At 43.4% G+C, this 23,795-nt stretch overlaps 1 protein-coding gene across 1 annotated transcript in view; it reads left to right on the top strand.

Annotated features, from left to right (window-relative positions):
• LOC140718425 (uncharacterized) overlaps positions 1 to 23,795 on the top strand; it is a 353,391-nt gene that overhangs the window by 109,706 nt on the left and 219,890 nt on the right. The window contains exon 2 of the mRNA XM_073032152.1: positions 10,459 to 10,581. Within this exon, the coding sequence (XP_072888253.1) occupies positions 10,461 to 10,581 (121 nt within the window). The 5' untranslated portion in view covers positions 10,459 to 10,460. The remainder of the gene's footprint in view (positions 1 to 10,458; positions 10,582 to 23,795) is intronic.

Raw genomic sequence — 23,795 nt, 5'->3', positions numbered from 1 at the left:
AGACAGCAGGCATAATCAGCACCTTACACAACTGGTTAAACAATTAGTTTGAAAATTAGCTCTCATCTTTCTTGCTGATTACGTACTTATGATTATAAGCCAGGCTCTGTCTGTGTTGTGCTGTTGGTTTGAATTGAGTCTGACTACATAGTATCTCTGCCTCCCAGCTTCTCTTTCTGTCTATCATCTCCTTGCTTTATATAACAATTACAGCACACATAGGCCATCTCGGCCCTTCTAGTTTATGCCAAACACTTACTCTCATCTAGTCCCACTGACCCGCACTCAGCCCATAACCCTCCATTCCTTTCCTGTCCGTATACTTATCCAATTTTTTTTTAATGACAATATCAAACCTGCCTCTACCACTTCTACTGGAAGTTCATTCCACACAGCTACCACTCTCTGAGTAAAGAAGTTCCCCCTCATGTTACCCCTAAACTTTTGCCGCTTAACTCTCATGTCCTGTTTGAATCTCCCCTACTCTCAATGGAAAAAGCCTATCCACGTCAACTCTATCTATCCCCCTCATAATTTTAAATACCTCTATCAAGTCCCCCCTCAACCTTCTACGCTCCAAAGAATAAAGACCTAACTTGTTCAACCTTTCTCTGTAACTTAGGTGCTGTAACATTCTAGTAAATCTCCCCTGTACTCTCTCTATTTTGTTGACATCTTTCCTATAATTCAGTGACTAGAACTGTACACAGTTCAAGTTTAAGTTTACTCTCATTTCACTGTACAACTAAACAGAACTAAACAACTAAACAAAATAAAAATAAAACAAAATACAACTGAACAAAAATACAACTAAACAAAATAACATTCCTCTGGACCACGATGCACCCACAAAACATATATCACACACAGCACATAAAACCAAATATTACCATGATTAAGTTAATAAAATATGCTATTATATTTTGTCAGCTTAGCACCCTCTAATTCTGCATCTATTTTTCATATTCCTTTTCTCTCCTTGGCTGTTAATTCTGCTCCCCTTTTTTCTCATGAGCACTATCATTCTTTTTTTATTTTTATCTATATCACCTTGTCAGAGCTGATGTGCATTTAATTCTGTCTCTAACTTCAATCAAAATTGTTTTCATGCCCTTACAATAGCCTTCCTTAGGTCATACCTGGACCTGTTGTATAGTTCTGGATCACCAGTGTAGAATGCCACAGCAGACTACGAATCTCCTGGTTCGCCCACGGCTTTTGCTTTGGGTACGTCCAGTATGTGCTCGAAGGCATGCACTCATCCTTGATGAAGTGGATGACAATTGTGGCATATCCATTCAGACTCAAAGATGTATCCCTGAATATTGTCCAGTTCATCGACTCAAAGCAGTAAGCACTCCACCACCTCCCTTGACCATACCTTCTGCCGCAGCATTTTCTTTAGTCTCAGCCTATACGCTGGGAGTAGAAGTACAGCCAAGTGATCAGACTTCCCAAAGTGTGGGTGTGGGATGGTACGGTAAGAGTTCTTGTCGGCTCCTCTGGTTTCCAGTGTGATGCGTTGGTGGTAGTTGTTCAGAGACTGCTTCAAGACGGCCTGGATGAAATCTCCCACAAGTTTAGGGAAGGGTGCACAGTTTCGGGCTTGCTGATTATGTTACTCAGCTCCTCTAGCCTGAGGTGGAATGTACACTGCTATCAGGATGATGGTGGAACATTCCCTAGGCAGATAAAATAGACAACATTTGATCACTACAAAACACACAAAATTCTGGAGGAACTCGGCAGGCCAGGCAGCATCTATGGAAAGGAGTAAATAGCCAATGTTTTGGGTTGAGACCCTTCATCATGCTAGATGTTCCAGGTCAAGTGAGCAGGATTGAGATAGAACCACAATATTTGTGCACCACAATGAGTTCATCGTAAAGAATACTCCACCTCCTCTGTTTTTAAAAGACTGAGCTGTCCTGCCCTCTCATTGCAGAGAATGGAGAAGCCTTGAGATGCAGTTCTGCATTCAAAATAGTGGGCGATAGTCATGTTTCCGTAAAGTGAAGTATATATTAGTACCTGATGTCCCACTGGTACAACAATCTTACTTTGAGGTCTTCAACATTCTTGCACTCACCATCAGTAAGACTAAGGAATTAATTGTAGATTTTAGGAAGTGGAAGTTGAGGGAACACACACCAGTCCTCATTGAGGGATCAGCAGTGGAAAAAGTGAGCAGTTTCAAGTCCCTGGGTATCAATGTCTCTGAAGACCTATCAGGGGCCAAACATATTGATGCAGTTGTAAAGAAGACATGACAGTGGCTGTATTTCATTCAGAGTTTGAGGAGACTTGGTATGTCAACAAAATCAGTGGAAAATTTCTGCTGACGTGCCCCGGAGAGCATTCCAACCGGCTGCATCACCATCTGGTATGATGGGGCACGGCACGGAATCAGATGAAGCTGCAGAGAGTTGCAAACTCTGCCAGCTCCATCATGGGCACTAGCCTCCCAGCAATGAAAACACCTACAAAAGGCGATGCCTCTAAAATGTGTCATCTACTATTAAGGACTCCGTCACCCAGGACATGCCCTTTTCTCATTGCTACCATCAAGGAGGAAGTACGAGAGCCTGAGGACACACACTCAATGTTTTAGGAACAGCTTCTTTCTCAATGGCATTAGGCTTCTGAATGGACAATGAACCCATGAACATTACCTCACTCCTTTTTGCTCTCTTTTTTCATTACTTATTAATTTAGTTTTACAAATATTTCTTATTGTAATTTATAGCTTTTTAATTATGTATTGCAAAGCAACATATTTCAAACAAATGTCAGTGATATTAAACCTGATTCTGATTATGACATGCAAAAAAAATTCAACAATTATGAAGAATGAAGATCTGTATTAAAAAATTAAATTAGGATTAAAATATGGATATGGAATAAAATGAGCATAAATACTTAAATACCAACGTGTATTTACAATCTAACAGCCTGGGGGAATAAACTTTTTAAGATAGCATGAATGTTTTGTTTTAGTAGCCTTAGAGGGCTTTCCAGAAGGGAACTTTTGGAAAAGGCGGTTTGCAGGGTGGATAGTTGGTAACCTAGTCATTTAATTTCCTGGTCACCCACACTGGTGCGGGACAGGAGTCACCGATAGGTCAGAATGGGTCAGCACACTAGGATTCCACTTTGAAGGGATGTTAATAGTGAACGTGTTCGGTTCCTTCTGACGATTGGACAACCACACGGCCGCTTTACTGGAATCGACATTTTAATTTCCAAATAATTTTTAACAACTGATTGATTTCAAATTCTGAAACTGGCATGGCAGGATTTGAACTCGCTTAACTTGGATTAGTTAGTCCACTTATGGAAATCATGCAAGCCTTTCCATACTGAACTTGCCTGCTTTGTGGGCACGCGCTTCTGGGAGGTGAGGAGCATTTTCTTCCCTGACTGCCTGCAGGAGAGACTAAGGCAATATATTCAACATCTTCCAAACATTCTTCCCCCCTTCCTTTGCAATCCTGACGAAAGGTCTCAGCCTAAACTTCGACTGTTTATTCCTTTTTATAGATGCTGCCTGACTTGCTGAGTTCCTCCAGCATTTTGTGTGTGTTACTGTGGATTTCCAGCATCTGCAGAATCTCTTGTGTTTATATTCAAATTGACAGATTGCATTTCTACACTCAGCGGCCTCTTTACTCGGTACCTCCTGTACCTAATAAAGTGGCCACTGTGTGTGTGTTCATGGTCTTCTGCGGCTGTAGCCCTCCCACTTCAAGGTTTTTAATGTGTTGTGCATTCAGAGTTGCTCTTCTGTACACCACTGTTGTAACATGTGCTTATATGAGTTATAGTCACCTTCCTGTCATCTTGAACTGGTCTGGCCATTCTCCTCTGATCTCTCTGATTAACAAGGCATTTTTCACCCACAGAACTGCCGGTCACTAGACAATTTTTTTTGCATTATTCTCTATAAACACTGGAGACCGTTGTGTGTGAAAATCCCAGGAGTTCAGAAGCTTCTAAGATACTCAAACCACTCTGTCTGGCACCAACAATGCTTCCACAATCAAGGTCACTCAGATTACATTTCTTCCTCATTCTGATGTTTGGTCTGAATAAGAACTGAAGCTCTTGACTATGTCTGCATGCTTTAATGTATTGAGTTGCTGCCACATGATTAGCTGATTAGATATTTGCATTAACGAGCAGTTTTACCTAATAGAGTGATCACTGAGCGTATTTCACCTTTCACAACATTGGGATGTCCTAAAAGGTTTAACAGCAATAAAGCATCTTTGATGGTCGGGCAGCATCCGTTGAAATGAGCAGTCAACGTTTCGGGCCGAGACCCTTCGTCAGGACTTATTTAAAAAGTATGTCAGAGAGCTGCCGTTTGGCCTCACTGAGGTAGAGGTCTGTCCGCCAGACCACTACGGCACCACCTTTGTCTGTGGGTTTGATGGTGAGGTTAGGATTAGTGCGGAGAGAGTGGAGGACAGTGCGTTCAGAGGGAGTGAGGTTGGAACAGGAGAGAGGAGTGGTGAAGTTGAGACGGTTGATGTCTCGGCGACAGTTGGAGATGAAAAGATTGAGTGCAGGTAGAAGGCCCGGTGGGGGTGTCCAGGAGGAGGAGGGTTGAAGACAGGAGAAGGGATCATCAATAGGGGGAGGGGAATCCTTGTTAAAGTGGTAGGCTCGGAGATGTAGGCGACAGAAGAAGAGTTCAGGGCCATGGCGGGCACGGAACTCACTGAGGTGTGGACGGTGGGGGACAAAAGTGAGGCCCTTGCTAAGCACAGAACGCTCTGCCTCAGAGAGGGGAAAGTCAGAGGGGATGGTGAAGACATGGCAAGGGTTTGGGCTGGGGTCAGAGGAGGGTAAAGAGTGGGAGGTCTCAGGACGGAGAGGGGGGTTGGGTCTTGGCCCGAAAAGTTGACTGCTCATTTCAACGGATGCTGCCCAACCTGCTGAGTTCATCCAGCTTGTTTGTACGTGTTGATTTGACCACAGCATCTGCAGTGTACTTTATGTTAAGCATCTTTGATGTTTGGTTATGTAAGAAAGTAGCAAATACTGAGTGAACAGCAACCTCCCTGAAGCAGCATTGGTACAAATCATCAAATGTTCATAAATACTGACCGGGGCACCAGGAAGAGTTCCTGGTTCTTCAAAAAAAACATTACAAGGTGTTTTCTGCACACCTGAGAAGCGAAATCTCAGATTAACACCTCTAACAGGACTGAAATCTTTAGATACTCTACTTGGGGCATCAGGAGGAGTGGGATTTGAATTCACAACCCTCTGACTCAGATACAAAAGAGCTCCGCACTGAACCACTGCTGTCAGGACATTGTGCCTCGGGTAGACCAGCAGTCAGCCGCTGATTCTGATGCTCTGCAAACAATCATTGATTCAGCCAACCAGCTATCAACTTATTAATATTATTTTCCACAACGTAACTGTGGACCATGTTACAATTCCAGCTACTCACATGGTGATCTGTAACAGAATTGCTGCATTGGCAAGCTGGAATTGGGGCAGGCTGTGTCTTAATAGCTGACAGATGTGCTGCCCCGCTTTGTGAATCTTCCCTCCTGCCCCCTTCCATAAGAAGATAAGACATAGGAACAGAATTGGGCCATTTTGGCCGGCGAGTCTTCTCCGCCATTTCATCATGGCCGACCCATTTCCCTTGCATCCTGCCTTCTCCCCATAACCATTCACGCCCTGACTAATGACCACCAGCATTTTGTGTGTGTTGTCCATATATATGGCTCCTTGTTTTTATATCCAAGTCATTCGTATCGTCCCTAAAGAGGTGAGTGTGAAGGACCAGGGTACGCATAAAACTGGGAGAGCAGGTAAGGGTGAAAAAAATAGGGGTTTTATTTACCCAAAATATTTACAAACTCAACAGAACTGTTCTAGAGTCCAAACTTGAATCAGCTAAACAGAACTTGGTTACAACAATATAATAAATACTCCTCAAACCAAGTGACACCACTCGTCACCTGACCGCGAGTTTATATTCGATGCTGGCCAATCCATAGTAAATTGCAGGGGAGAGAAAACATTCCTGTCCTTAAAAAGATACGGCATAAATGAAGCAACTCCAGAGAACACCCCTCTGGCTGTAGCAGAATGGCACAAGCCAATTGTCCAGCCCCATCTACTCAGGCTGGTGTAATGCAACAGCTCAGTCATTTGCCCGATTATCAGGAGGATGGTTGGCTACAGGACACTTAACATGCCCAGTTAATGGTGCGGCTGGTAATTACAGCCGCCACAGTGAGACTCCTGTACACATTCCTGGCATGCCATGAGACACTTAATGCCAACTGAAGTGCATTGCTATGCACGTATGCTTGGTGATTCCTGCCTCCTCCCTAACTTATTTCCTTTTTCCTTCAGCTTCAGCTCCTCTTCAAATGAAAGTTCATAAATCTGAGACAATAACTCCTTTTCTTTCTCCACAGATGCCGCCTGACCTACTATTTTCAGCATTTTATACTTTATCGCTAATCTCTTATACTTTTCTTCAATCGATCTTCTTTATCAAACACTAAAGGTAATCCACATGAGTAACAGTAGCATCCTCGTTGTTCCCCCAGTTACCTTTCTGCTACTTTAGCGTTGTGGAGTGTGGGGCCAGACTTCACATTGAGCATTGTCATATTCCGAATTTGTACTGGACATCTGCTCTGAAGAAATCCCACCTCCCATAGGAGTCGTGGTTGTGTATAAAACAGAATGCACACAGGGCCGTCTAATACATAGCATCATAGGAACCGTGAAACAAAAAAAACAAACTCTACTCACCACATGCAACCTTTCATATGCTGTATCCCAAAATGCTATTTCTGAAAGAAATCTGATTTGCATTTGACTGAATCTATACAGCTCATTCCAGCATCTCTCTAGAGAGCCTGTTCAAGCAGTGTCTGACATTTAATTCTTTTTTATATGACAAAGTTTGTCAAGCATTAAAAAGCAGCATTTATAATATCAGAATAAAATTCCACAGCAGATGGCTTCAGGCAAAAAGCCCACTGACAACTGTCAGCGACGGCCTTGTCTTATACACAGAACATAATTGAGAGTATTCCACTTGTTTATCTTTCCGGCATTCCCAGCGATGTGTTCATTGGTAATTGCCCTAATGCGACTTTGTTGACTATTATCAACTGACCCAGGTTAGGAAACTCACTATGCAACTCTTAATCAGTCAAAGCTTGCACTTTATTATCTTTGCACAAACAATTACTACATTGACCCCGGGCCAACAACTACTTAAAGCATGAACTCTACTGTTACTGCTGTAGCAATACTCACTTATATCACTTCTCCAATTTATAATACGGATATAGAGGATCTCCCATTGGTTAAACAGTCGATTCTTTTTCTTCCAGGCCCCGGTATGGGGGATTTCCTTGTGACCGTTAGTCTCCAGAGTTCTTGCCTCTTTGCATTTGAAGCCCCTCATTCTTATACTCTTTCCTAATCAGTTCAAATGTTGCATTTCAATCTTGTTGGCTCGATGTCACCTGACCTGTGTCAGGTTCCCATTGGATCTAGCCATGGGCTACACAACTTTATGCCTTAGGTGACTTCTTTTGTTCTATTTGAGTCGGGTTCAAACCAGTTAAACCAGGCCACCTAGACTGGGCCGAGGTAACGAGATTACTTTTGCAAACCTGCCATTATACACAATACAAACAAGAGAAAATCTGCAGATGTTGGAAATCCAAGCAACGTACATAAAATGCTGGAGGAACTCATCAGGCCAGGCAGCATCTATGGAGAAGAGTAAACAGGCGATGTTTTGGGCCGACATCCTTCAGCAGGTCGTAATAAATTTATTGTACACAATAACTAGTTCATCTGAGAATGATCTCATGTTCAGCAGATCATTAGCAGAAACTAATTTGTCCACATTCAAATGCTCTTATTAAGTTATCTCAGAGCAAGAGTGAGTTCATCAAACAGTTCACAAAATGGAGGTTACAGAGCAGCTTCACAAAATGGCAGCCTCTATTCCTTCAAGCACATTACAAGAACAAAGACATCTGGTTTGTCTACTACCACTGTCCTTGACTCATTCAAGTTCAATGTTTCCTTTCATATTTTAATTCCTTCATGGCCAACAGCATCCAATCATTAAATCTAATCTACTGTTTTTAAAATAATTTATACCTATGTCTCTGCAAAAAATATCCAGTGGCTTCCTGAAGCCATCTGCACCGTCATTGTATTTCAATGCTTGATCAATGTTTGCTTGACCAATTTACTTGGTCTTAACTCCCTTAACAAATTAACACATACAAAATTTTGGAGGAACTCAACAGATCAGGGCTGATGAAGAATCTCATCCTGAAACATTGACTCTTTATTCCTTTCCTGACCTGCCCAGTTCCTCCATTATTTTGCACATATTACTCTGGATTTATGGCATCTTCCGAATCTGGTGTGTTCTCTCAGTAAATTATGTCGGATGAGTGGCGTTATTTAAACTCCACTTTCTACTAACTTAGTAGAAGGAGGAGCTCTTATATTGAGCTGGTTAAGAGTATTGTTAAAGAGAAAAGTGCTAAACAAGGTTGTTAAAAAGTCAGATTGCTTTGCATAGGCATGACGTTGTGGCTCTTTCTCCTTTTAGCTCACTCTTTAACATGATAAACTGTTGTCAGGGTGGTTTCTGTCTCTGCAACCCTCTCGACCCCTCTCCCCCTTTAAAACACACTTTGATTGAGTTTTCAGTCACTTCTCCGAATATTTCCTTCTGCAACTCCTTGTCAAAGTTGTTTGACAATTGTTCCTGTGAAGTTTCTTGAGACTTCAAGTACTCAATGTGTTTCCTTTTATAATGCAATTTTTTTTGATCCTACAAATGAAGACTCAAGTTATTTCTTTCCAACTTAATATTCAAAATATTAGTTTGGAAGTTTGGTCAGTCTGAACTGCAAATGTGCTGGGAGCAAATAGAACATATATTTCTCCATCCATTAATGGGTCTGTGTACCATCCTGTTTCCTTGTAGTAGGCACGTGGAAAAAAATCAAGGTAATCAGGCAAAGTCAACGAGGTTATGTAAAAGAGAAATTGTGTTTGATCAATTAATTGGAGTTCATACAATAAATAATGTGTTGTGGTTAAAGGGAACCCAGCAAATGTATATTCTGAGTTTGATAAGATGTCACAAAAATGGTTATGGACAATAAAAGCTCATTGTGTAGGATGTAAAACGTTGGTGACAGAGAAAAGAAATAAATATGTTTTTCTGGTTGGTAACATGTAACTAGTAATGTGCCTGTTTATATTAATGACTTAGATGAAGGCATGGTTAGTAAATTATGGTTGTAGCATATTGTTCATTAATTTACTGATGACATGGATATCTTGAAAAGTAAATATGAGATTCTGCAGATGCTGGAAATCTTGAGCAATCCACACAAAATCCACTCAGCATCAGGCAGCATCTATGGAGGGGAATAAACAGTTGCTAACACCCTTCATCCGGACTGGAAAGGAAGGAGACAGGAACCAGGAGCCACCCACCTTCCCCCTTGTCTGGTATCACCTACCTTACCCACACTTGTCTTTCCATTTCTTCCATGGTCACTGTCCTCTCATATTGGATTCCTTCTTCTCCAGCCCTTCACCTCTTCCACCTATCCCCTCCCAGCTTCTTTCTTCATCCCCCCCTCCCACACCCGCCCAGAGGTTGTGCTGGAGCCACGTTTCTGCAAGAGCAAGCAGGCAGCTGTTTCTCAACGCGCAGCCACAGATGAGGCATTCCAGCTTGTTTTCCACTGAGCAAACACTGGAGGCCTGCACCACCTGGAGGAGCCAGCCCCAAACCAGCGAGGACTCCATCCGCTGCTCCCCTGCTCCTTCCCACACCACCTCCAGTGTTTCCTTTCCTGGGCCCCCCTCCACAGCTTGAGGGGTTGGCTCACGCAATTATCGGGGCCGTCAGCTCCCTCCTCTTGGTCTTGCCAATGGACTAGTGAATCAGGCTTGTAGTATTCTACATCACCAGTGTCCAACAGGGTCTTGTGGTCACATGTATAATGACTAAGACCATCATTTGCACTATTTGTTTGACTTCTGTGCACCGCCTCTGTTGCAGTAGGGCGGGCTGCAACAAGTATGCAATAAGTCTAGCCCCACCGTTACTGAGCAACTTGCTAGTGAGGTACTAGATTTTCTTAATATCCATCAATGTGCTGTGATCAGAAAAAACAGGTAAGGAACAAACAGTTGGGCCCAGAGAGGCTGCTGCGACTGAGCCTGCGCCATCTTACTGGAAGACATTGTTTTTGATGTACGTGTGATTTAAAAAAAATCTGAATCTAAATGTGAAATATTAGGATTAAGTCAGGTTGCTCCGCAAAGTCCTCACAATGACAATATGTGATGGGCTTGTTCTAAGACTTGCATACAAAGGTGACAAAGTCTTACATCTTCCCCGTGTTTTTCTTCCAGACATGAACGAATGTGAGGCGGACAACGGGGGCTGCGAAGGACAATGCTGTAACACCATTGGCAGCTACTACTGCCACTGCAATGCAGGCTCGAAGCTGAAGGCTGATGGGAAGACCTGCGAAGGTAGGGGCCGACCGTATCGGATATCAAGGCCACTGAGCAACATGTCACCTGACTGAGACCAGATATTATAGGCACCTACTCTCAGCTTTGTTGTTAGCTTCGTACCATAAGAAAATTAACAAGTTACTGTGGTAGCAATATTCTCAACACTGTTCAGATAATTTCAATATGGAATCAATCCAGTTTCACAACTGACTTACTAGCTATTTACTCTTATATAATTTTGAGTTCTTGTTGATGATATTTCGTGAGCAAATATCATTGTCAATCTTTTTTATGATATTCGACAGAATCTGCAAGCTAGGATTCCCAGGGTCATCGGGAGTGTGATCGGAGGTTCACTGTGAGGGTCAGTTCATTAACTTCACATTAACAAAGGCTGTTATGAAGAAAGGAGAGAAACTGATGAATGATTTAGTTCAGTACATGAAGAGAAATAGTGCACAAAGTTTAGGACGTGAAGAAGAAGATGTTAGTGGTTGGAGCATGAGGCTGAAATGCTGCTGAGACTGAGCACATGAGCAGAGAGTGGTATTACTGATTAGTATTTGGAACAGCTAATGCTGCGGATTCAAACGAGAGGGAAGACTGGAAGTTAGAATATGAAATGGAATTGATGCTACTGTATATTGCAATTTGCGAGAAATGCCGCTGGAGACTTGGATATGGGGAGAGATATGATGGAGAATATGTAAGAAACGATGGGGAGAGATGATGGTAGACATTGGAGTTTGAAGAAAAGAAAGGTGCTCTTAAACGTTCAATGGATCAATTTAATATCAGAGAATGTATAAAGTATACAGCCTGAAATTCTTACTCTTCACAGACAACCACGAAATAGAAAAAGAACCCCAAAGACAATGACAGAGATGTCAGAACCCCAAAGACCCCTTTCCCTTCCCACATGCTAACAGTAGCAAAAGGATCCTCCCATCCCCACTCACCCTCCCCCACCTACTCCAGCACCCACCGTGCAAGCGGTAGCAAAGCCCCCGAACACCATGACCTAGAGTCCATCAAAAACTACTGTCCATCTCAACACTTCGACATCTCAGACAGGCATTCACTCTCACTAGCAAGAGAGAGAGAAATATTGTTCCTGCCAACAGTGAGAGGGGAGACCAACAGCTTGCTATTTTGATGTTACAATCTGCCATGGCATGTGTCCAAGTTCCTCAGACTCAAGGGCCAACAGACTCTCACTCACCTTTGAGAGCGAGAGAGAGAGAGAGAGAGAGATTTCTGAGGTTGAGTGCAGGGGCATTTTCTTGACAGCAGCTTACACTCCCTGCTGGCTGTCTCCATGTTTCAATCTCACGCGACGCTTCAGTTGGCAAAGTGGGCAAGGAATCGGTTCGCCCAGACTGAAGGCACACGCCTCCCAAGCCTCACCCGGGGATACTGAAACGCCAAGCTGCTCGGTGAGTAGCCACTGCCTGCGAGGAACCGTAGTTTGAGCTTTATCTGTAGATCACAGACTCTGACAGGACCCCAGACACTTTGGATTGAGTTTTTCTCTGATCCTGACAATTTATTTGCAAATGTTTCGTCATCAAATGAGGAGATATTGTCAGGTGCTGTTGATTGTGGCGCGTCCTCACATCACAACTGAGTTTCTGAAATGATATCTAATCAGCTGATTGAAAAGTATATAAAGGCCAAGTATTTGAAGGACACACCACCATTGATGATGCGTCCTTGCACGGTGATGAAACGTTTCCAAGTAAATTGCCAAGGTTAGAGAACAACTCAACCCAACAACCACCTGAGCTGCACCACTTCCGAATTAGTGCTCTTAAATGTTTAATGATTTTCTAATGTCTCGTAGAGCTTCATGTGACATTTTTCCCTGTGATACTGATCTTTGTTGTTTGGTTGGAGGGTCAGTGTGTGTGTTTTTCGCAAGCAGTACCTGTGTGCCTGCAGTGTGCAGCGTGACCTCTCTTGTATAATTCACAACTGTTAAGGGACATTTCTCATGCCAAAGTACATCATGGATCGGATCCAGGGAATGCTAATAGCAGATTCCTGAGAGTTTGACTCAGGTTGTTACAGTTTATGGAGCTTGTTAATAATACTTTATAACATTTCTACTGCAATATACGGTAGTATGCTCCATTGTTATTTGAGTTTGTGGCTTTTATTCTATAAGAAATAATGTCTGTGTTTGGTTTTTAACCTAACACACCTTGAGATGGCTATGTTTTCTGTTTTTTATTATTAGTAGTAATTAATTTAATTAACTAGTAGTAATGGCGGTGGAGGCCAACTCTTTGAGTATATTTAAGGCAGAAGTTGATAGATTCTTGATTAATCAGGGCATGAAGGGCTACAGGGAGTAGGCAGGAGTTTGGGAAATGGATCAGCTGTGATGACATGGCGGAACAGACTTGATGGGCCAAATGGCCTGATTCTGCTCCTATATCTTATGGTCTTAATTGCTCTGGGTTGCTCTGATGTCCATTCTAACACCTTTCTCGAAAATTAGATATTGTTATGTTCTTTATTTCTTGCATTATATCCTGAATCAATTGTCCCTTCATTTATAGAACTTGAGGTAGTAGATGTTGTATGTTAATGAGGTATACACTTTTTCCGTTACCATATATATATATTCAATAGGTACATTTCAATAGTACATTTAACGTCAGAGAAACGTATGCAATATACTTCCTGAAATTCTTCTTCCCAAACATCCACGAAAACAGAGGAGTGCCCCAAAGAATGAATGACAGTTATGTGTTAGAACCCCAGCCCCCCCAGCTCCCTCCCATGCATAAGCAACAGCAAAGCAACGACCCCCCCTCCCCCACCAACAAAAAGCATCAGCACCCCCCACCAAGCACTCAAGCATGCAGCAAAGCATCAATAAAGACACAGACTTACAGTACCTCAAAGACTACACATTCACCCGGTAATTCGACGTACCACAGGCTCTCTCTCTCTCTCTCCCTAATAAGGGAAAAGGAGGTGTCCCCGTTTCACAGTGAGAGGGAAGACATAACAAAGCAACTTGCTGATTTATGACGTTAAAAGTCTGTTGCATCACTTCCTCTGAGCTTTGCGCCCAAAGAACTCGGGTCTCTGGGCACACAGCCAGCAGCCAGCGTGCTGCTTTCGATCGGCCGTCTCCCACGACACACCAGTTTTCTGGGGGCGGCACGAACCGTAAGTCCGCCTGCCTCCAGGCCACGAGGATCCGTCACCCTGAGGGCGCACTAGTCTATATGACCTCTCCAAGAAGCATCAGCACAGGAAAGCTGCATCCATCGTCAAGGATCCTACCACCCAGGGCATACTGTCTACTTGCTGCTGCCAGCAGAAAGGAGGTCCAGCGCCCTTCAACCATCAGGATCTTGAACCAGTGTGAATAATGTCATTCACCTCAACACTCAGCTGACCACTGAGCACTTTCAAGCTCATGCTCTCAGTATTTACTTATTTATTTATTATTGTTTTTGTATTTGTACAGTTTGTCCCCTTTGCACATTGATTGTCAGTTTCTATGTGTAGTCTTTCAGTTGTACTTCTTTCTTCTACTGTTCTCATTTCTGCTATCAGGGAGGGGGCACAGGAGCCTGAAAACGCTCTGCAACTCAAGAGTAACTCCCCCCCGCCCCCTCTCTGCCATCCGATTTCTGAATGGACATTGAACCCATGACCATTGCCCCACTACGTTTTTCCCCCATTTTTGCACTACTTATTTAACTATTTAATATATACTTACTGTAATTCATAGTTTAAAAAAAAATGATGCATTGCATTGTACTGCTGCTGCAAAGTCAACAAATTTCACAACGTGTGCCGATGATATTAAACCTGGTTCTGATTGACTGCAGGAAACTGTATCTCAGTAGTGTGTGGTGACATAAACGTGCTTTGATAATAATAAGTTTACGTACCTCACCTGTTGCTGGTCATTGGGTTGTTTAGCTTTAGCTTTTAGTTACTGATTCCTTTTTTTGCTTTGTTGGCATCTTTGCTTCGTGTTCTGCTTTTCCTGAGGATTGGTAATTGGTTTATTATTGTCACAGGTTCAGAGATACAGTGAAAAGCTCTTGTTTGCACGTCCTCCAGACAGATAAAAGCTCGAAGTAAGTTTGTTATCAAAGTACATGTATGTCACCATATACAACCCTGAGATTTATTTTGGGCATACTCAATAAATCCATAATAGAATAATAACAATAATAGAATCAATGAAAGACTGCACCAACCTGGGCGTTCAACCAGTGTGCAAAAGACAACAAACTGTGCAAATACAAACACAAAGAAATAATAATAATTAATAAGTAAGCAATAAATAGCAAGAACATGAGATGAACAGTCCTTGAAAGTGAGTCTGTAGGTTTTGGGAACCTTTCAATGATTGGGCAAGTGAAGTTGAATGAAGTTATTCCCATTGGTTCAAGAGCCTGATGGTTGAGGGGTGATAACTGTTCCTGAACCTGGTGGTGTGAGTCCTGAGGCTCCTGTATCTTCTTTCTTCTAGCAGCAGCAATGAGAGAGCATGTCCTGGGTGGAGGGGTCCCGGACGATGGAAGCTGCTTTGCTGTGACAGTGCTTCATGTAGATGTGCTCAATGGTGAGGAGGGATTTACTTGTGATGGACTGGGCCATCATTTCTGTAGAGTTTTTGGTTCAAGGGCATTGCTGTTTTCATACCAGGTTGTGATGCTGCCAGCCAATAAACTCTCCACCACACAGCTATAGAAGTTTGTCAAAGTTTCAGATGTCGTTATGAATCCTCACATCAAGGTAGTGCGAAAAGGGAAAACTGAATGCAATATATAGTGATGCAGGGAAGTACAGTGATGGCAGGTAGGCAATTAACGCGCTAGGGCCATCATGAAGTAGATTGAGAGATTGAGTTCATCTTTGGTGCATTAGAGGTCCATTCAAGAGTCTGATGACAGTGGGAGAGAAGCTATCATTTAGTTTGGCGGTATGGGCTCTCTACCTTTTGTGTCTTCTTCCTGATAGTAGAAGGGAACGGGAGAGGGCGTGTAGAAGAAAGAATGACCAGGATGTGAGGAGTTCTTGATGGTGTTGGTGTCTGGCCAGTTTCCGAAACTGAGGATTTAGCTTGCATTAGTTTAGTATCTTCCTAGTTCCTCTTGAATGTCCTGATTGTTCTCTAAGTCTGCTGCTTAAGGAGCATTTGAGAAGAGGTGAGAGATGGGGGAACAAATCAACAATTGGCTTAATTTTGTGTTGCAGAGAAGTGTGTATGTGTGGGTGTATGTGTATGTGTGTGAAAAGAAAGAGAAGCCTAAAGATCTTGCCCAATTATGTGATTCTGCATAAACACAGGCATCTAAAAAGTTAAAAAGTTAAGAGCTGTTGACCAGAAGCATTTGGCATAAAAGAGGAAGCTGACTAATAATGAGACTAGATTTGGAAGCTATTTCAATAAGAATGGCATGTAATTGGCTGACCACGATAGACTATCGCCTTACCAAAGCACATAAAAATGCTCCTAGTAGTAACATATTGCATTGATATAAAAGATTACAAATTAACTAAATAGCCATTAAGTTGTCATTCATCTAGTGCATGATTATTTTCAGTTTTTGTTTCTTATTCCAACAGATCTGGTTTAGTGATTCAGAATTAGGTGGGGGGGGGGGGGTGTGTGTGTGTGTGTCCTTCTCCATAGAGACTTGCGTTGTAGAAATGCCATAACCTCTACACCTTTAAAATGGTGGCCAAAGGCCTGTTGTTGATACTGAGGTCTTACATCCAATGTCAGAACATTACGATCTCTTGGTCATTAACATATCAAGGCATATACACACAAGCCAGGATGCTGTAACACACCCTTTTACTGGCAAGATAATGGCGTATATTATCTTGGCAATGATTCATGCATCTAGATTGTCAGCTTTCTGACCACTGGAAGTTGTGTAACGTCCTCTCTGAATATCACACCTCACTTGGATCTGGCCATGGCTGCAGGCCTCCTCCACTCCATAGAATTGGATGTAGTGCTGAAGTGGGATAATAGGTTACAGATCTGCCTCAGTGAATTAAGTAAGTGAAAATCTACAGACGCTGGAAATCCAAGCAATGCACAAAATGCTGGAGGAATTGGTTACTATCATCACATGTACCAAGAGAGTTAAAAGGTTCTGTATGTGTGGCATCCAGACACTGCATTCCATTCATAAGTACAGTACTGTGCAAAAGTCTTAGCTAGGCTGCCTAAGACTTTTGCACAGTATTTTATTTGTCAACATGGAGCGGAGATCGTGTTTGTAAATCTGGAGGGAGCAAAGGATGTTGAGAATGGCGAGGGTGGAGTGCTACGGAGGGGTGTGGGACAAGTGGCAGAGAAGGCATGCCAGTGGCTAGGGGGGAGGTGACATAGGTGCAGACATACCCAGCCTTGAGACGCCAGGGAAGGCTATTTGATTGCAAACAACTGGTTTATTGATCATTACAGAATGTCCCTCTGGTGCTTCCTGCTCCCTCCCCTTCTTCCTGTCCCCTTCCCCTTTTCCCAATGGTGATTCCCTTCCTCCCGTCCCCTTCCCACTCTCAGTCCACAGGAGACCCATATCAGAATCAGGTTTATCATCACTCACATATATTGTGAAATTTTGTCTTTTTTGTGGCAGCAGTACAGTGCAATATATAAAATTACTGCATCCTAACTATACAGTATGTGCCTAAGACTTTTACAAAGTACTGTACATCGAGGCAGTAAAATAGGAAAGAAAAACGGAATGCAATACCTATCAAACTACTACTGCAGTGAGGGGGAGGAGTGGGGGCTGCCAGCAGTGCGGCCACCGTTGCCGGCGCAGGGTGCCAGGGTCGCGGAAGACTTTGCCACAGCCAGTGCAGGGAATGAAAAGTAAAGACATCAAAATTCATCCGGTCACTGAGAAGAAAACCTACCAGACTTTCGCACAAAGGAGAGACAAAGTGTCAAAATCTGATCGCTAAAACCCTCAGAGCATTGGAGGTTTCAGAAGGTTTTCTCACATTAGTATATCAACCACTGTTGGAATGCTGGCCAAGTAGGGACAAGGGTTTTTTCTCTGTTGCGGTCCTATGGACTTTAGGGTCACAGCATTTGATGGCCTTGGTTTGGAAGTGGTTATAGATAAATATTATGCCCACGCCAATACAGAATCAAATCAGTTGCTTAACCAACAGTCTTCGCCTTTTCTCCAGTGAAGTGCTTCGTCTGAAATATGGCTGATGGTGAGAGCAAATTGAAGGGAAACACAAAGGGATTTTTATCCTTTGAATTCTTCTGAGAAAAATATGTTTTAAAAAAAAGAGCAAAACACAATTGTTTGAAGCGGGCCCTGAGAAAAGGAGACCCTATGTTGTGGAGGTCAAGGGTCGCTCTGGGATTCAGGAGAATAATCTGTGTTGATGTATGAGAGATGGGAGACACTGAAATCTGATGTCGGCTTGATTAACAAGGTTAAATAGGTTGCTGGCAAGGAGCCAGGAAACGCGAGGCTATGAAATGTGGGTCTCTTTCCACCTTATACCGCATTGACGTTTTATTAACTGAAAGGGTGTCAGTCTAGCGTCAGCTATTAATTTTGCTCCTCTGGACCGAAGATTTCATGCACAATGTCCCCATTGTGTGAGCAGGGCTGCTTAACTGGGCGGGTCGACACACTGCCCTTCAGAAGTGTCAGCTTGCACTCACGATAAACTAACTTGGTGCGTGTGCTCGCTGTTGGGTCTGCACCACACAAGTTGGGCTATTATTTGCAGTGGACTATTTTTCAAATTAGGACTCATTTGTGATTCCTGAGATAGTGTAATGCATGACATAGCCCACATGGGACTCAGTGCTGATATTGTTTTAAGCTGCACCTTTCCCATACAGTAGATTCAGTATAACCCAGGAGAGTTCTCCCTACTCCCCGTGGTGTCCATTCTGTGTTCCCAGCCCTTTGTTTCAGTTCTCACTCTCTCCTGCTCTGTCTGTCTCTGTCTATTGTTCTTTGTCTTGTTGTAACCCAAACTGTCTTCATCTGCAATACTTCCATCCATCTCCTACTCTGGCTCCCTCCCTCTGCTCTGCTCCGTCCGATTACATTAGGTGTTAATCTTGTTTCAAGGAAACCGTTCCCTCCTCTAAATCAGAGGACTGAGGTTTCCAGGGCGCTGCAGAGAGTTGACCCAGTTTGGGGCAGCATGGTAGCATGGTGGTTAGCACAGATGATCCTGGTTCAATTCCCCGCTGCTGCCTGTAAGGAGTTTGTACGTTTTCACCATGACTCTGAGGGTTTCTTTTGAGTGCTCTGGTTTCCTCCCACAGTCAAAAGACGTACCAGTTTGTTGGATAATGGGTCATTGTAAATTGTCCCGTGATTAAGCTAGCATTAAATTGGGGGATTGCTGGGTGGTGCAGCTCAAAGGGCCGGAAGGGCCTTCTCCACACTGTATCTCAATCAATCAATAAATAATACTTTTCCTTCCCTTTTTTCCATGGTTCGCTGTCCTCTTCTATTAGAAATCTTCCTCTTCAGCCCTTTACCTCTTCCACCTATCACCTCCTACTTATCCCACCCCCACCCCACCCACTCTACCTTCTCTCTCACTTGGTCTCACCTTTCACCTGCCACCTTATACTCCTTCTCCTTCCTTCACCTTCCTATTCTGGCTTCTATCCCCTTCCTTTCCAGTCTCGGCCCGAAACATCGACTGTTCATTCCCCTCCATCGATGCTGCCTGACCTGCTCAGTTCCTCCAGCATTTGTGTGTGTGTTGCTCAGGATTTCCAGTATCTGCAGAATCTCTTGTCTCCACGTTACTGAATGGTAGGCTGACTTTCAGTGGTGGGCAGGTCAGTAGGTTAGTTTGGAATATTCGTGTGGATACCTCGAAGGTGTGTGTGCCCTTTACTCCTGGTGGAGTCGTCAGGGCACCGTCATGACTAGCTTTTTGCACCGATCTTTTTGTTGATTGCTCATCGTATGGAGTGTCTTGGGCATCTGAAACTTGGCGGAGCCCATCCCTCTCCAGGTTTTTTTTATGAGGTCGAGTTGCTAGCTCGACACTCAACCCAGGCATGGATGGAGAGCGTGCAAGGGAGCTGGCCGGATTTGAACTCGGGACCTCTCACCCCGAAGTCCAGAGCTGAGGCCACTACGCCACCAGCCGGAAGGATCAGCTGTCAAAAGAGGAAAGCAAGATTTGGGGCTGTAATATTTCTCAAACATCGAAGTGTGTTCAGAGGCAATACATTACTGAAAAATTGATTGGCTTTTGGAAAGATGTCTTCATAACTTTATCCTATATTCTGAATCACCACTTAGAACCTAACCCTTTAATTGCTTTGTTTGGTTTTTTGGGTGAGACAGATATACGTTTGAGTTCGACTAAGTGTCGAATACTATCATTTGCTTCTCTCCTGGCTAGACGTTTAATCCTCCTTAGATGGAGAGATGTTGCCCCACCCACGCATGCTCAATGGCTTAACGATATTATGTCCTGCTTAGACCTTGAAAAAATTCATTATTCAGTTCTTAATTCGGATATAAAGTTCCATAAGGTCTGGGGACCTTTTATTGCGTACTTTCATAACCTTCCTCTTAATTAAGGTTTTTTTTTCGGTCCCTTGCTTTCAGCTCTTTTTTTTTGGTAGTAGGCATTATTATCTTCTGTTTTCAAGTGTATTTACAGTTTTGGGGGTTTGAATGTCCTGATTTATATTCTCTATATTGTGTTGTGGTTGGTCTGGAGTTTTTTTTTGTTGCGGGGCTTGGGGAGGATACTAACTTTACATGACTTCAATTTGGGTGCTTTCTCAATTATCTTTTTTGTATTATATTATCATTGTATGTTTATTTTTGCACTGTATTAATTTTCTTCATTTTGGTTTGGGTTTTTTTTCTATCTGTAGTGATGTAGAAAATGCATTAAAAAAAACAGTAAAAAAAAAAATTGATTGGCTAAACCTGCACGAACAAACCTGTCAGCTGTTGTTTTCCAGTGACATAATACACAGTCATGAGGTAAAAGAGTCATAGGATTGGTACAGCACAAAACAGGCCCTTCAGCCCATTATGTCCATTCCTACCTTTGCACTCATCTATACCAATATCATTTACCTGCATTAGATCCATTGGCTTCTAATAACAGGGTGATTCAACTGATTGTCTAGGTGATTCTTAATTGTTGTGAGAATATCTATCTTCTCTAGCAGGGCACTCCCTAAAATGGTGAGTTAGTCTGCTTTTCATAGTGTTGGTTGAAATAAGAGTGTTGTTCCAGACACCAGTCAATTTGCACATTGGCCTCGTCAGTCCCCTCAGAACCGACAAAACTGCAGTGGAAATGGGTAATCTTCAATCCTGACTTCTCGCTAAGAATGAATTCCTCGCATTTCTTTGCATGATGCTGTTGGACCGTTGGGTGACCAGGCAGCAGAACCTCATTGCTTTGCCATTCCAACACAGACTTGATGGGCCAAATGGACTTCTATTATACTGTAATGATTCTGTTCTGTCCTTACTGATTTGATTTATCAGCTTAAATCCCTGAACAGGGGAAAACAGGAAGGGCACCTTCATTCATAGGAACCTCCATTCCTATGAATGTCATGGACTGACTGCAGTACGTTCAATGGATCAGCGGTTCAATTTAATATCAGAGAATGTCCTCCCCCCCCTCCTCCTCCACTTGCTGCAAAAGCATCAACCACCACCACCCTCCATGCAAGCAACAGTAGAGCTCCCCCCACCCCCCCAGTGAAACACGTGGAGTTATGGAGATGGACGCTGATCAGAGAGGAAGAAGATACAATGAGAAATGAGGAACAAGCCATGAAGTAGGCCCTTGCAAATGAACCTCTTACTATTGTTACAGCCAAGCCTGAATTCAGGGAGAGTTCCTTTATTTAAGCTGTGGCATTCTGCAGACAATTCCCCTCAATATTAAGAGTTAATTACAAGCCAGTGCGGCCCACAAGCCTCCCACGGAAAGCACTGCTGCTGCTCTCGGCCACATCAAAGTCTCTTGTAACTGGGAGAGTGGGCTGGAGCCAGATTCATTGCTGCATTTCTTCCTCTGGATTTCACCCATTTCCCTTTCCCAATGTCCTGTCTCTGCACCTCGTTCCAATCAGGAGGCGGGGGAACCTGACCATATTTCAGAAGCTCTGCACCCCCCGCCTTACTTCCGCCCAGCATCCTCTCTCACACCTCAACTCAATACATGGCTTCTGTTAATTCAATCAAAAGTATTGATGCCCTTTTTTTCCTTTCTCGGTGACACAGCATCACATAGGGGGACAGCTGCACAGGGCACTGGCTGCTTTCCAAGACACCACTATCCATAAACGTGTCCAGACAAATCCTGTCTAGACTGGCTTTTTAATTGGGAGGGTGGGAGCAACGCAGCCAAGGGGAACTCACCTGACACTCAGGAATCACAGACTGTGCCTCTCACGGCTCAATGATGGATTGATTCTATGATCTGTCTAGCTGTTTGACATAACTTCACTGGCATGAGGTATATTTACCAAGAGCTATTACACACACACAATATTTTACACAAAAAAATACTTAGACAGTTGATCTGGGGAATAGCGTGAATGCATGTAAGAAAAAAACTGAATAAAGAAAGAAAGAAAGAAAAATATATGCTGATAGAATAAGATAAAGTATAGTAGAAGGGGCCTTGTGTGGAGCACCTACCCCAGTACAAGCCATCATTATCATTATCTGCCATGTTGTATGATGTGGCCAATCATGGTCTTGACCATGACTGTTCTTGGCAAATTTTTCTATAGAATTGGCTGCAGGACCGGACAGCATCCCAGGGCAGGTACTCAGGATGTGCGCAGCACAACTGGCAGGTGTGTTTACAGACATTTTTAATCTCTCCCTCTGCCAGCGTAGACTGCCCTTCTGCTTCAAAACATCCGCCATTGACCCTGTACCTAAAAAGACCAAGGTAACATGTCTGAACGACTGGCATCCTGTAGCACACTCCTCAATAATAAGGAAATGCTTTGAGAGGCTGGTTAAGGACTACATCTGCATCATGCTGCCACCCACACTGGACCCCTTACAATTTGCCTACCAACACAACCGATCAACAGATGATGCAATCTCCACAGCTCTACACATCGTCCTGTCACATCTGGAGAAGAAGGATGCTTATGTGAGAATGCTGTTCTTGGACTACAGTTCAGCATTCAACACCATAATTCCCTCCAGACGAGAAGCTCAGAGCCCTCGGCCTTCACTCTGCCTTGTGCAGCTGGATCCTGGACTTCCTGTCAGATCACCGGCAGGTGGTAAGAGTGGGCTCCCTTACCTCTGCCCCTCTGACCCTCAACACAGGTGCCCCTCAGGGCTATGTCCTCAGCCCCTCCTTTACTCTCTGTAAACCCATGATTGTGTCGCGACCCACAGCTCCAATCTGCTAATTAAATTTGCTGACGACACTGCACTGATTGACCTAATCTCAAATAATAACGAGGCAGCCTACAGAGAAGAGGTCATCACCCTGACACAGTGGTATCAAGAAAACAACCTCTCCCTCAATATTGCAAAAATAAAAGAGCTGGTTGTGGACTACAGGAGGAATGGAGATGGGCTAACCCCTATTGACATCAATGGATCTGGGGTTGAGAGGGTGAACAGCTTTAAGTTCCTCAGCATACACATCACCAAGGGTCTCATGAGGTCTGTACATACCGGCTGTGTGGTGAAAAAGCACAACAGCATCTCTTTCACTTCAAATGGTTGAAGAAGTTTGGTATGGACCCCCAAATCCTAAGAACTTTCCACAGGGGCAGAACTGAGAACATCCTGACTGGCTGCATCACTGCTTGGTATGGGAACTGTACTTCCCTCAATCGCAGGACTCTGCAGAGAGTGGTGCGGACAGCCCAGCGCATGTGAACTTCCCACTATTCAGGACATTTACAGAGACAGGTGTGTAAAAAGAGCCCGAAGGATCGTTGGGGACCTGTGTCACCTCAACCACAAACTGACCCAGCTGCTATCATCTGGGAAACGGTACTGCTTTAGCCAGGACCAACGGGCTCGAGGACAATTTCTTCTACCAGGCCGTCAGACTGATCAATTCACACTGATACAATGTATTTCTACGTTATATTGACTGTCTCTATTACTCTTGTATATACTCTTTATTACAAATTACTATAAATTGCACATTGCACATTTAGACGGAGATGTAATGTAACGATTTTTACTCCTCGCGTA

This window comes from Hemitrygon akajei, chromosome 29 (genome assembly GCF_048418815.1).
Source record: "Hemitrygon akajei chromosome 29, sHemAka1.3, whole genome shotgun sequence".
Classification (NCBI taxonomy): domain Eukaryota; kingdom Metazoa; phylum Chordata; class Chondrichthyes; order Myliobatiformes; family Dasyatidae; genus Hemitrygon; species Hemitrygon akajei.
The sequence above is the reverse complement of the archived record's forward strand: the minus strand, read 5'-3'. Positions and strand labels throughout refer to the sequence as shown.